General features: G+C 36.0%; 1 protein-coding gene across 1 annotated transcript in view; it reads left to right on the top strand.

Annotated features, from left to right (window-relative positions):
- Positions 1 to 12,661, top strand: part of LOC127455596 (synaptic vesicular amine transporter-like) — a 30,914-nt gene that overhangs the window by 7,388 nt on the left and 10,865 nt on the right. Inside the window, exons 4-10 of the mRNA XM_051723628.1 lie at positions 125 to 208; positions 654 to 746; positions 2,937 to 3,026; positions 3,197 to 3,240; positions 9,458 to 9,518; positions 10,190 to 10,285; positions 12,050 to 12,128. Coding sequence (XP_051579588.1) covers positions 125 to 208; positions 654 to 746; positions 2,937 to 3,026; positions 3,197 to 3,240; positions 9,458 to 9,518; positions 10,190 to 10,285; positions 12,050 to 12,128 — 547 coding nt within the window. The remainder of the gene's footprint in view (positions 1 to 124; positions 209 to 653; positions 747 to 2,936; positions 3,027 to 3,196; positions 3,241 to 9,457; positions 9,519 to 10,189; positions 10,286 to 12,049; positions 12,129 to 12,661) is intronic.

Raw genomic sequence — 12,661 nt, 5'->3', positions numbered from 1 at the left:
TGACTTTTGTGCAATGATTTTATAAAATGATTACTATAGTTACACATCTGGTGTGCCATATTCCTGTGATAAATGCATCTGCTTTTCCTCTTTCTCCTGTCTGTGTTTTACTCTTCGTGTGAAGTGTTTGCATTTTCATCGAGCTATACGTTGCTGTTTTTGGCCAGATCTCTACAGGGTGTTGGCTCGTCCTGTTCTTCTGTGGCAGGTAATAAACCTTGTGCAATGTGCAACATTACAACTCAACAAAATGCTTTCAAAAGCTGTGATGTAATGCTTTATAGCTCTGTTTGAAATGCCTTTATTAAATGCACAATTTGTAAACCTGAGTGATCTAAAATGCATTTGACTTTATCCTCTGAACTCAGCATGCACAAAGCCACTGTGCATGTTAATGAGGTTCAGGTGCATGTGCAAAATAGGCCCCGATCCCTTTCAAAGACATGTAGGGCCAAGGCTGTACACAAAAGTGACTCTTGGAACTCCTGATCAGTGCTTTCATTGTGCTGATCTTGATGTATTGACTTTTTATTTATTGCTAGGATTTAAGTCTGTATCCTTTTTTTAAGAAAGTTACGGGATATTTTGCCCTCTGTGGCTGATCTCTGAGCTTTGCCCTATGTAACTGACTATTTCTGTTTGTCATTATGCAGGTATGGGGATGCTGGCGAGCGTTTACACAGATGATGAAGAAAGAGGAAATGCTATAGGAATTGCCCTGGGAGGACTAGCCATGGGAGTTTTGGGTGTGTATTGTTTTGGGATTACAAGAAATGTTTTGAAATGTTTCATCATACTTAGGTTAAGGGATTTGAACAAGTCCCTAAACCTAAATATTAAACTTATGTACTTAACTCATCCTGCACTGTTTGTGCTACTGGCTTCAATGATACAGTACCTCAGATTGTGTGACTTGAAGAAAGGTGTGCTATTACTTTTCTTAGAGATCAGACTTAAAAAAAAAATTTGCCTGGCAGACAATAAAATGGGCAAAAAATTCCTATAGACTCAAATTGAAGAAGGGACCTGAGACTTGGTGGTGGGCTCTTTTGATTTGTGCCAGTAAGCAACCCTCCAGAACACCCTAGTAACCACCTAGCAATGTCCTAGCAACCACCCACAACACTCTTAACATTGTGGTGGTGGGGCCTGTGTAGCTCAGCGAGTAAAGACACTGACTACCACCCCTGGAGTTCGCGAGTTCGAATCCCAGGGTGTGCTGAGTGACTCCAGCCAAGTCTCCTAAGCAACCAAATTGGCCCGGTTGCTAGGGAGGGTAGAGTCACATGGGGTAACCTCCTCATGGCCGCCATAATGTGGTTTGCTCTCGGTGGGGCGTGTGGTGAGTTGTGCGTGGATGCCGTGGTGGATGGCGTAAAGCCTCCACACCCGCTATGTCTCCACAGTAACACACTCAACAAGCCACGTGATAAGATGTGCAGGTTGACAATCACAGGTGCGGAGGCAACTGAGATTCGTCTTCCATCACGCCACCACGAGGACTTAGAGTGCATTGGGAATTGGCCATTCCAAATTGGGGAGAAAAAAACAAAAAAAAACATTGTGGTGGTGAGTTTTAACTGCATTGTTTGATCTAAAGTATCTAGTTTGGTCTGTAGTATCTACTTTGCAGAGATACATTGGAAATATTGAGCATCCTCATTCTGATACACTTTGGAACACAGCTAGGTTAGGGGGTTATGCATTAAGTGCTTTGGAGTTTAAGACGAGGAGTTAACTTTAAGTGCCCTGTTTAAAGCAGAGGAACAGTGGTCAGAGAAAATGCCCTTGAGTGTGGGGGCTGAACCTGGCTCTTCCCGTAAATGGTGTCATGCTTAACCAGTGATTCACCCTCCCCGTGTTGCTCAAGCAGAATGGGTTTAGTGCTGGGGTATTCAATAAAATTTCCAAGAGGTCCGGTTTCGACATTTCCATCCCACCAAAGGTCCGGAAAATAATAAATTTCATCTCAACGTATCATAATAACGTATCATTTGTGTAAGAAATGTGTAAGAAAATATTTTTTTTTTGGAATAGTTATTATAAATTTCCAAGTTGGCAGCAATAGTAGCCTACTTTGTAAAATAAGAAAAAAATTGTAAATCATAAATCAAAAGTCAAAAAGTCTCTTAATAACTGGACAAGTATGAGGACATTGTGGCCCAAAGACAATGGACTATGGGACTATGGGGGATCTTCTACCGTTTATATATAGCCTATATACAGTATAGGAAAGATACTGTGTGGAGGTTCAGGGGTAACCTATCTTCGCCCCGGAGTGCTTGCGGTGTACACAGCTCTGTTATTTTGTTGTGCTGCTAACCTAAAGTATAGAAACGGTGAGATGGGGTAACCGTTGTCATGATGTCTTGCGGTCTGAATGGAACCAATCTGGGGTCTGGACCAGGACTGCGGTCCGCTAATTGTTGACCGCTGGTTTAGTGTATTATTTTATCTATGATAGCAAGTCAAAACTCTCTCAGTTGTGTTTTATCCACTGATCCATGAGCCAGCACACAGGACTTACAATTCTTCTCTGTGTTTGCAGTCTCCAAAAAAATAACTAAGTAACTTTGATACAGTCACATGACCTAACCGGTATGTTGCTTGATTAGAAATAAAGCTGAAGTTACACTGTTATTTTAAACACTCAAACTCACAGATTGCGATCAGGATTATGTAAACAATATGGATACAATAAATGTTTAATCAACATTATTTTAAACATTAAGGTTAAAATATTTAACAGGTTAAGTAGGCCAATTTTCATATACTGAATTTGTTTAGGGCCTGTGTTTATTCAAAGCATATTGGCGATGCCAATTTTTTTCAAAGTAAAGATACATCTGTATGTTTATACACAGAGTTTGCAAATGTCGGTGAGCCATACATTTTGACTAAGCACTTATGTATGTGTGTGTGTTTGCGTGATGCAGTTGGCCCTCCATTTGGCAGTGTCATGTATGAGTTTGTCGATAAGACGGCTCCTTTCCTTATCCTGGCAGTGCTTGCTGTGCTTGATGGAGGTGAGTGAATCAAAATCTGTTCTTTTTAGATCTTTTTTTTTTTTTTAAATACTAATGAAATGGCATTTTCACACAATGCTGGAAAAAAAAGACTAATTTAAATTGAATTTCAGATGCTGAACAATTCTTTGCTTTTTATCTTTGCTTTTGTTTTTCATTTTTATGAGCAGCTCTGCAGTTGTTTGTGCTTCAGCCTTCAAAGGTTGAACCAGAAGTAAGTACATCACCCTCGTTTCTGGCCTGATTTAACCTGAGCAGTCTGTTTTACCAAACACTCACTTTTGAGGGTTAGAACTGATGTTTAGCATTGGGTAAACACTCAGCTAAAGGTCAACCTCTGCATTAGTAAGGATTTTTGTGAGCATTGAATTAGGCTGTGGAGGTGTACCTGTATTTGGCCTAAATACCAAATGGGTAACACTTTACAATAAGGTTCCATTTGTTGAAATTAGTTAACAATATTTGTTGAAATGAACTAACAATGAACAATACTTTTACAACATTTATTAATCTTAGTTAATGTTCATTTCAACATATACAATCTTTTTATACTAATATTTCTTTAAATCAAAATTTGTATTTGTTAACATTAATTAATGCACTATGAACTAAAATTAACTAAAAGTGAACAATTTTATTTTTATTAACTAACATCAACAAAGATTAATAAATGTTGTAAACAGTATATTGTTAATTATTTATTCATGATACTTAATGCATTAACTAATTTTAACGAATGGAACCTTATTGTAAAGTGTTACCCACAAATGTTATTTACAATCATATTTGGGATTTAAAAAACTGAGTCTCCATAAGGTTTTTTGCTCATGAGAGGAAAAGGTTCAAGCATTGTTCTGAAGGTATGCCAACATTAAGTTTTTTGGCTAATATCTTGATAGTCTCAGCCTCAGATGGCAAGCACACAGACAGCCCACAATCCGCTTACTGACCACTTAATACATATTGCACACGAAAATGACAAGCACTGGCTTAAATGGCAAATTCCAATTAGATTGGCTGGCTTTTTGCAACCACTTGGAGCAGAGCACACAGGTGTTTTTGGAGTGTTGGGGAAGCTACTTTGAAACTGTAGCTTTCCAAGCTACAAGATAATCTTAATTTAAAGTAGTAAACTAAAATCAAGCTTCACTTTTAAAAAACTACTTTAAAAAAAGTTACTAACAAAAAGTACCTAACTACTGTACATTTGAAGCTATGTAAAGAAGAAAGCATTTTAAATATATAGCAATCAGATAAACAGTATGTATGCGTAACAGTCACCTTATACATTTAATTGTGGTGACATTAAACAGTCGGGTTGACAACAATAATCTGAACATATAAATTTATACAACATATAAGCTTTAAAAAATAGAAAAAAAAATATATTTTGTGTGATAATTTGCTGATAAACGGCAGCAATTTACGTAATATTTTGCTTCTGAAAAAGTCACTTTAATGCTGCACATTAAAATAAGTGAAACATTTATGTAAACTAGTTAATTTACATGAATCGTCCGAACGAACCAACTCACTAAAATTAATTCAAGTTCCCAAAGCTAAATACAATTGAATCGTTTATTTTAACTGGTTCATTTACACTCACTAAACACTTTTTTATGAACACCTGTACACCTACATATTCATGCGATTATCTAATCTGCCAATGTTGTGGCAGCAGTGCAGTGCATAAAATTATGAAGATATGGGTCAGGAGATTAAGTTAATGTTCAAATCAAGAATGAGGGAAAAATTTGGTCTCAGTTATTTCAACCATGGCATGATTGTTGGTGCCAGATGGGCTGGTTTGTGTATTTCTGTAACTGCTGATCTCCTGGGATTTTCACACACAACAGTCTCAAGAATTTACTCAGAATGGTGCCAAAAACTAAAAACAATCCATATCAAATGAGCGGCAGTTCTGCGAACAGAAATGCCTTGTTGGTGAGAGAGGTCAACGGAAAATGGCCAGACTGGTTCGGGCTGACAGAAATGCTACAGTAACTCAGATAACCACTCTGTACAATTGTAGTGAGCAGAATTGCATCTCAGAATGCACAACACATCGAACCTTGAGGTGGATGGGCTACAAAAGCAGAAGATCACGTTGGGCACTTTATTATGTCCATAGTGTTCCTAATAAATTGCTCAGTGAGTGTACATAAATTGTCTGAAAGAACCAGTTAACTTAAATTATGTGGATTTCCTAGCACTATACAAGAGAGGACGGTTTAGGTGAGCCTGTTTGATTACTCCCTCGGCTGCGCTTGCAATACAATGTGACAAATTTTGTGCTTTGTTACGCTACAGCAGTATTTGCTGGAAAATGGAGCTTGTTATTGGAAAAGCTACACTATTGTGAAAATAGCTGAGCTAATGTGAAACTACTGAAAAATGTAGTTATGTTAGCAGTTTTTTTATCAGTCCTAAAGACAAAGTCATGTTTACAAGTTTAGTGGCATCAAATCTATGAAAGATCTTCAGAGATTTGTTTGAAGCACTTAATTCAGCTAGAGCAGGGCCGGCTGTCCTATAGGCGATAGAGGCAGCTGCCTAGGGCCCCAATATGCCTGAGGGGGCCCTGCAAATATGGGCAAATTAAATGAACAAGTCATAAGATAAAGAAACATTGATGACATTTATTTTGATATTATCTAGAGTCCAATGGTTTCTAGAGCACACACATGCAGGACAACATGCAACATGCATGAACCTGATCATTCAGCATACAAATCACAATGATGGTGAAAATTAAAAACATTATATTATGTATAAAATAAGCTCTGAATAATCACAAAAAGACAAATGACTGAAAGTTACAACAAATAAAATAACAGCAGTGTATCTAAAATCGGAAAGAAGTAAAGCTAAGCAGTACATGCTAATCTACATAATTTATTCATAACACAAAGCATTGCTGGGAACTAGAGTGTGGCTTCTTTTCACAGTATTATTAGACAGGAAGGAATTCAGAAAGTGCTGATATTAAAATGCAAAAAACTCACATAGAGTGAAAATATGAGCAATTAATCTGGAAAATAACCAAACCATCCTATCTGCAAAGATGCCTGCTCTCTAAGAGGAATGTGTTTATTCTTTAGATTTATTTACATATATATATATATATATATATATATACTGTATATAGGTGTTGTGTTCATAGGCCCTATTTAAAATATGAAATTCTATTTATACATAATTATACATTGCTGTAGTTACCTTATTTTCCCTGATGTTTTAACTTTTATTCACTTTTGCACACATTCTGACCAGCTTTTTGTTCTCATTGATTTTGTTGCTCTAAATAAACATTTACACATAGTTATATGGGTAGTTGAAATGAAATTTCAAGCATTGTTAGCAGTGTCCTATACAATTAAAATGATATAAAACTATTTTAAACAGCATTTTCTTATTTTGTGTTACTTTAATGGGTAACACTTATGGTGTTATTTGTTAACATTAACTAACAATGAACAATACTTAACAATCTTGGTTAATGTCCATTTTTAACATGAAACATTTTATGTTAACTTTAGTTAATACAATATGAACTAACATGAACAAACAATAAACAGTTGTATTTTTATAAATTGACATTAGCCAAGATAAATAAATGCTGGAAAATTGTATTATACATAATTAATGATACCTAATGCAAACATTACTGTAAAATGTTACCCAGTAATTATCATACTTGCAGTTTCCATGACCTTATATTAATTGAGACGTTGGTTTATTTGTACTTCTAGAAAAGAGTTGAAAGGCGCTCAAAATAAGGTGATTAAATGGTGACTTGTCAAGGCACCTAAAATTCACACATTCCCTTATGCATGCATGTACATTTTAATCTAACATCTTCATGTTGGGAAAAAAATCTATTGGGCATGTTATTTGTCATCTACTGAGCTATACAGTATAGTGCTTCTTTTTTTAGTGCTTTCTATTAAAAAAAAAGTAAAAAAAATCTGCTCATCACGTTTGCAGTGGTTCTATGGATGTTTTAAAGTTCTGACAATTTTCACTCCGGGGGCCACATATTCATGATTTTGCCTAGGGCCCTACAAACCCATGGGCCAGCCCTGAGCTACAGTCTTATCCTGCCTTTTCAATGCTTGTTTTTGTAAGTGTTGAGGTTTATAGTCTTCATAGCAAAATCTGATTTTACTGGGCTACACATTGCATTGCACTTTTGACTGATGTTCCTCTCGTGGGCAAAAACTGGGAAAGGCAGCTTTAGCGAGATTAGTTCGATGCAACCAGTAATGGAGTTTGGTCTTGTTTTTAGTGATAGGTGTTTGGACTGATTTATCTAGTCTTATCAATAGCATGGATTACTACTATGATTTGCAAGGATGTTTGGGGTTCACAATGTGTGTGTGGGACTGAAAAAGGTGTGTTATATGCATTGGAGATATAAAGTGTTTTTTAATGGAAGTGGGTGTAAGAGGAATAGTGCATTTGTGTGCCTTGTTTGCATCACAGTAAGGGGAAATGTATGGCTGATCTAGTCACAGCGTGTCTGACTTTGATCAATGGGGCTGATGGGTATCAGTTACTACGGAGACCACAGGGCCTCCAACAGACTTATAGTGTGGCTACTGTAGCTTTACATTTTTGTTATCTTTAATGGGAAAAGAATGAAATCATTCAACACAATTTTTCCACTGTACAGTAATAAAAAGCATTTAAAAAGGAAGCAAAAGGGGATGGTTATGATATACAGTCATAGAACTGTGAGTTAGTAATGTGTAAGGATGCAGTAATGATAAGGGTTTTGAATTGCAATAAGTTAGGCATCTCATTGTGCAGAAATACGAGAGATGTGAATCTAGCACAGCTATGTAGGAAATGAGTTGCCAGAATGGCCCAATCGTAATCAAATATTCCAGTGAGCCATGTTAAAAGATGTAGTATGATAATAAAAGCTCTGACATGATTAATTATGTGACATAAAATTTACATTTTTAACAGACCTGAGTGACGTTGCTTAAAAGGTCAGTTTCTTCTGTCATCATAAAACAGTGCTGGCCAGAAGATGATAAAACTGTTATTTAAAATCAATAATCAATCAAATCAGTAATGCCTAGACATCAAATAGTAGTTAAGCTCAGCCAGAAGCCCCATGAGTGTCAATACCCAACAGGATTATTGGCAAGCAAAGCAGCAACTGATAAAATCAAACTGTTGCGGTTATGTTATTCAGTGAGATAATTCCTAGCTTTAGGGCAGCAATGCCACAGAGCCACAGTGTTTACCCTTTTCAAAGGAATCATGTATGAGTGGCTTACTTATAGTTGTCTCTGTATATTAAGCTGGTATAGGAGAAAATATTACACACATCACCTTTAAGTAAAAAAAATATATATATATTTCTGAGATATTAAATATGAAATAAACTAACATTTTTCTGTCTCTTCCCCCTTACTCGAAAACTGCTATTATACTAGCAGTGCCACAATTCCCATATCAATATGGAGAGTTAACACTAGTACTTGAGTTAACACTCGTCACACTAAATCGTCTGTGATCTTCTGTTCACGTATGGCTTAGAGATGTCATAAAGGGAACAGAACGTGTGTGGGGCATTATATACAGTATATTGTTTCCCTTGGATTTCCCTGCGACTCTCAAGCATCTCATCTCCATGAGAACTGCTGAGGTTTCCAGAATAGCTGCATGTCAGGCTCATGCACCTCGACACACAACCCTTTAAAAAACATTTGCCTGACCTGAGGCTGCTATTGATATTTATGAGATGGAATGGAACCCAAGTTAATGTTTATCCAATCTATAATTATTGTGTTCAGGGCGTTATAATAACGTCAGAAATAAACGTGAATAACCCTGAAATTAAATATGTGGGGGCAAAAAATTCCCCCATTGTGAGTTCTTCTGTGTTTTATTTGTAACATTTATATATTTCTTAGTTTTCTATTCTAGGCCTTGGTATACAAATTGTTGCATAAAACACAACATAATTATTCAGAAAGAGAATTTATGTTAATAAATTGATTAAATTGAAGTATTTGGTATTATTTTTGGTGAAACTTTACAATAAGGTTCCATTCGTTATAATTAACAATGAACAATATATTTTTTATAGCATTTCATTGTTAGTTCATAGTGAATTAACTAATGTTAACATATTCAACTTTTAAATTTAAAAATGTGTTAGTATATGTTGAAATTACCATTAACTATTATTGTTAACTGATATTAACAAATGGAACCTTATTGCACAGTGTTACACATTTGTTTTAAATGATTAGAAAACATACGCCATGATTAAAGTAAAAATGTTTCCCTGAAAATCAAATCCAGGGGGCAAATATTGCCCCTTAATGAAAAAAATAATAATTCTGTAATATTACTAAAACTGGAACAACTTTTTTCTATTTTAAATAGCTTAATATATTCATTTTTCACAGAGCCAGAAAGGGACTGCACTAATGACTCTCATGAGAGATCCATACATCCTCATTGCAGCAGGTCAGACCAGTAACCACACAAAAAACATTCATTCTAAAGGATTTTTCTTGAAAATAAAAGTGTGAACTTAAAGGTGCACTCTGTAATTTTTGGTTAATGTTGCACTGGCTGATATGGCAGTGGTCCTGGACACCTTACACAGAAGTTTTCAGTTACTGATAACATTGAAGAAAATAGATATTTTGTAAGAGAAAGTTTCCAATAATAAGGATGTTACCAAGATAAAGTGAACAGCTGGTGATCTCATCATGTCGACCCCCATGACATGACCTACTCCTCATAAAATAAAGCAGCTTTTATTTGGCTACTTATATATCATGTGAAAGGACATAATTCTAAACATATTTTTCAAAAGCACTATTCTGTTTCTATTCAACTAGAATTGACAGAACAATTAATGAGTGCACCTTAAAGTATCTAAGAATGTATTCTGATCTGTGTGTTTTGATAATATGAGTGAAGTGGTCAAGAAACACAGCTGTGTTTGTCTCAGAATATCCTCCTCTCCAATATGAGTGGCTTGAGAGCAGAAGCAGGATGATGTGTTTATTATGTCTGTAAAGGAAAAGAAAAAGAATGATGGCTTGGCAAGGCCTCCCCTGTGTTGTGGACAGAAAGAGAAGATTCTTAAGAAGATGAATCCACTTTCCCTCCCTCATTTTCTTTTTCAGGTTCCATTTGTTTTGCTAACATGGCCATTGCAATGCTGGAGCCAGCTCTGCCCATCTGGATGATGGAGACAATGTGCCCCAGGAAATGGCAGCTAGGTGGGAGAATATCTTTATTTTTTTCACATATTTCCTTTTGCAATTCTTGTCATTTCAAAGTAATTGTCACTCTGTTTACAAGATGGGTCACAACTTAAGATGGATTATAGATGTGGATACCATCCGCTTTGAGAGAGAGAGAGAGAGAGAGAGAGAGAGAAATAGTAAGTAAAACATAATGTATCTCTCATTAGCAGGAAAATTAGATGTAAATGCAAATACATGTAAGTATTAAAGACCCCATGAAATTCAGTCCATGTCTTTTAGCTTTGAAGCCATTTAAGTGCTAGTGTACTCCTGAAAGTTGACAGAATTACCTTTAAGCAGATATACAAATTTACATTTACAGTCTTTCTTTTGCGGGAAAACAGACCAAAAATATTGATGACTCATCTTGCACTACACAGATTTTTGTCCAATCAAATGGTCTCTTGAGAATGCCTGATTAGCAACTAGCAAATCATGGTTCACGGCTGTGGGATAAACTAATGACTGTTGGCTATTAAAAAAAAGGGACAAGCCCTTTGATATGTCAAGCCCAAAGTTTCTACTTCAATAGGAAATAAATGCACTCTTCAAGCAATTTCATTGGGTCTTTAAAGGAATATTCCGGGTTTAATACAAATTAAGCTCAGTCGACAGCATTTGTGGCATAATGATGATTACCATGAAAAATAATTTCGACTTGTCCCTCCTTTTATTTAAAAAAAGCAAAAATCGAGGTTACAGTGAGGCATTTACAATGGAAGTGAATGGGGACCATTTTTAGAGGGTTTAATGGCAGAAATGTGAAGCTTATAATTTTATAAAAGCACTTACATTAATTCTTCTATTAAAACTTGTGTATTTTTTTTAGCTGTAAAGTTGTTTAAATTGTCGTTTTTTGTGGTGGACTACTAAATTACTGGCATTACAGGATTTACGGTGTTATGTCGTCATGGCAATGAAGTTGTAAAATTGGATAAAATCACTTAATAATGTTTTCTGTGTAAATTTATATCACATTGAAATCATGCTAACAAGAATATTGTTTATCCCTTGTAGCTATACTTTTGAAACAGTGAGTATTTTAACGTTTAAGGATTGGCCCCATTCACTTCCATTGTAAGTGCCTCACTGTAATCCAGATTTGTGCTTTTTTTTTTTTAGAAAATGAGGCACAAGTTGAAATACATTTTTCTTGCTATCAACATTTTAGCTACAAATACTGTTTTGCATTGAACCCATAATATTCCTTTAAGGGAAAGAAAATCTTAGGTGATCCAGTTACTCTTTAGAAAACTCTCCAGCTTTGTTAGTAAATGTTTATCTGCCAGTCATTATCTACAAAGTCAGTTGGATAACCATTTAAAATGGTTTTTGTGGAAGAAATTGTGTAAAGAATTCATGAAGCTGAATTCATATTCAGATGTCATATTATCCATATAGAGCAGTTATTCTCATTTTAACTGAACTGTTCTGGGTTTCTTTAAGGTTTTTCCTGCTGTTTTGTAAGCTTAGATAATAAAGAGAGAGAGGAAAGGTAGAACAAGAGGCAGGGAAAGGAGTGAGAGCTGGCAAGGGAGTGTCTACGGTCTGGCAGGATATTGAGGTGTCACTGGCAGGCAAAGGAAAAGCAAGCGAGCTAATGAAAGAAGAGAAGGAGTGAGCGAATGAGAAAAGCTGTTTCATAACAGCGTCTGCGAGATGAACAGCAGCTTTGAGATCAAACTGATAATGTGTCTTCTTATCTGAGCCCCTCCTCTCTCTCCTCTTCCCTTTTAGGGGTTGCATTCGTGCCAGCCAGTGTCTCGTATCTTATAGGGACCAACATCTTTGCCATTCTGGCTCACAAAATGGGGAGGTAGGAGAGGGAAATTAATGTGTTTTTTCCCCCTCTATCTTATTTCTTATCTTCCTTCGCTCTGCTATCGACTTCCTCTGCTTTGGAACAGCTCTAAATGAGTTTCTGTTGCCAGGTTTTGTATTTGTTTTCATTTTTTTTAAATTACAGATCAAGTTTTGATGCTGATTGTTGGTTTTATTTGTTTATTGTTTACATAGTGCTTATAATGAGCCACAAGCACCTATAAGAGTCATGTGCTCGTTTACCATTATCAGAATGTCATGTATGTTTGTCTGTGTTTTCACATCACACATGACATTCTCTTAAAAATGCCTGGAGATGTTTCTAGGAAATGATAAGAATGTCTGGCAATATTTGAATTTTCATTGGAAAACTCAACAGAGGCCTGCAGATTTCCATCTTTACATTTCATGGACTTCATGCATCTCTATCTGGACTAGAGCCCGACCAATATGGGATTTTTGAGACCGATACCGATTTTAGGGGGGAAAATTCACAGATTACCAATATGGTGGCCGATATAGCTAATT

Source organism: Myxocyprinus asiaticus, chromosome 17, assembly GCF_019703515.2.
Source record: "Myxocyprinus asiaticus isolate MX2 ecotype Aquarium Trade chromosome 17, UBuf_Myxa_2, whole genome shotgun sequence".
Classification (NCBI taxonomy): Eukaryota; Metazoa; Chordata; class Actinopteri; order Cypriniformes; family Catostomidae; genus Myxocyprinus; species Myxocyprinus asiaticus.
The sequence above is the reverse complement of the archived record's forward strand: the minus strand, read 5'-3'. Positions and strand labels throughout refer to the sequence as shown.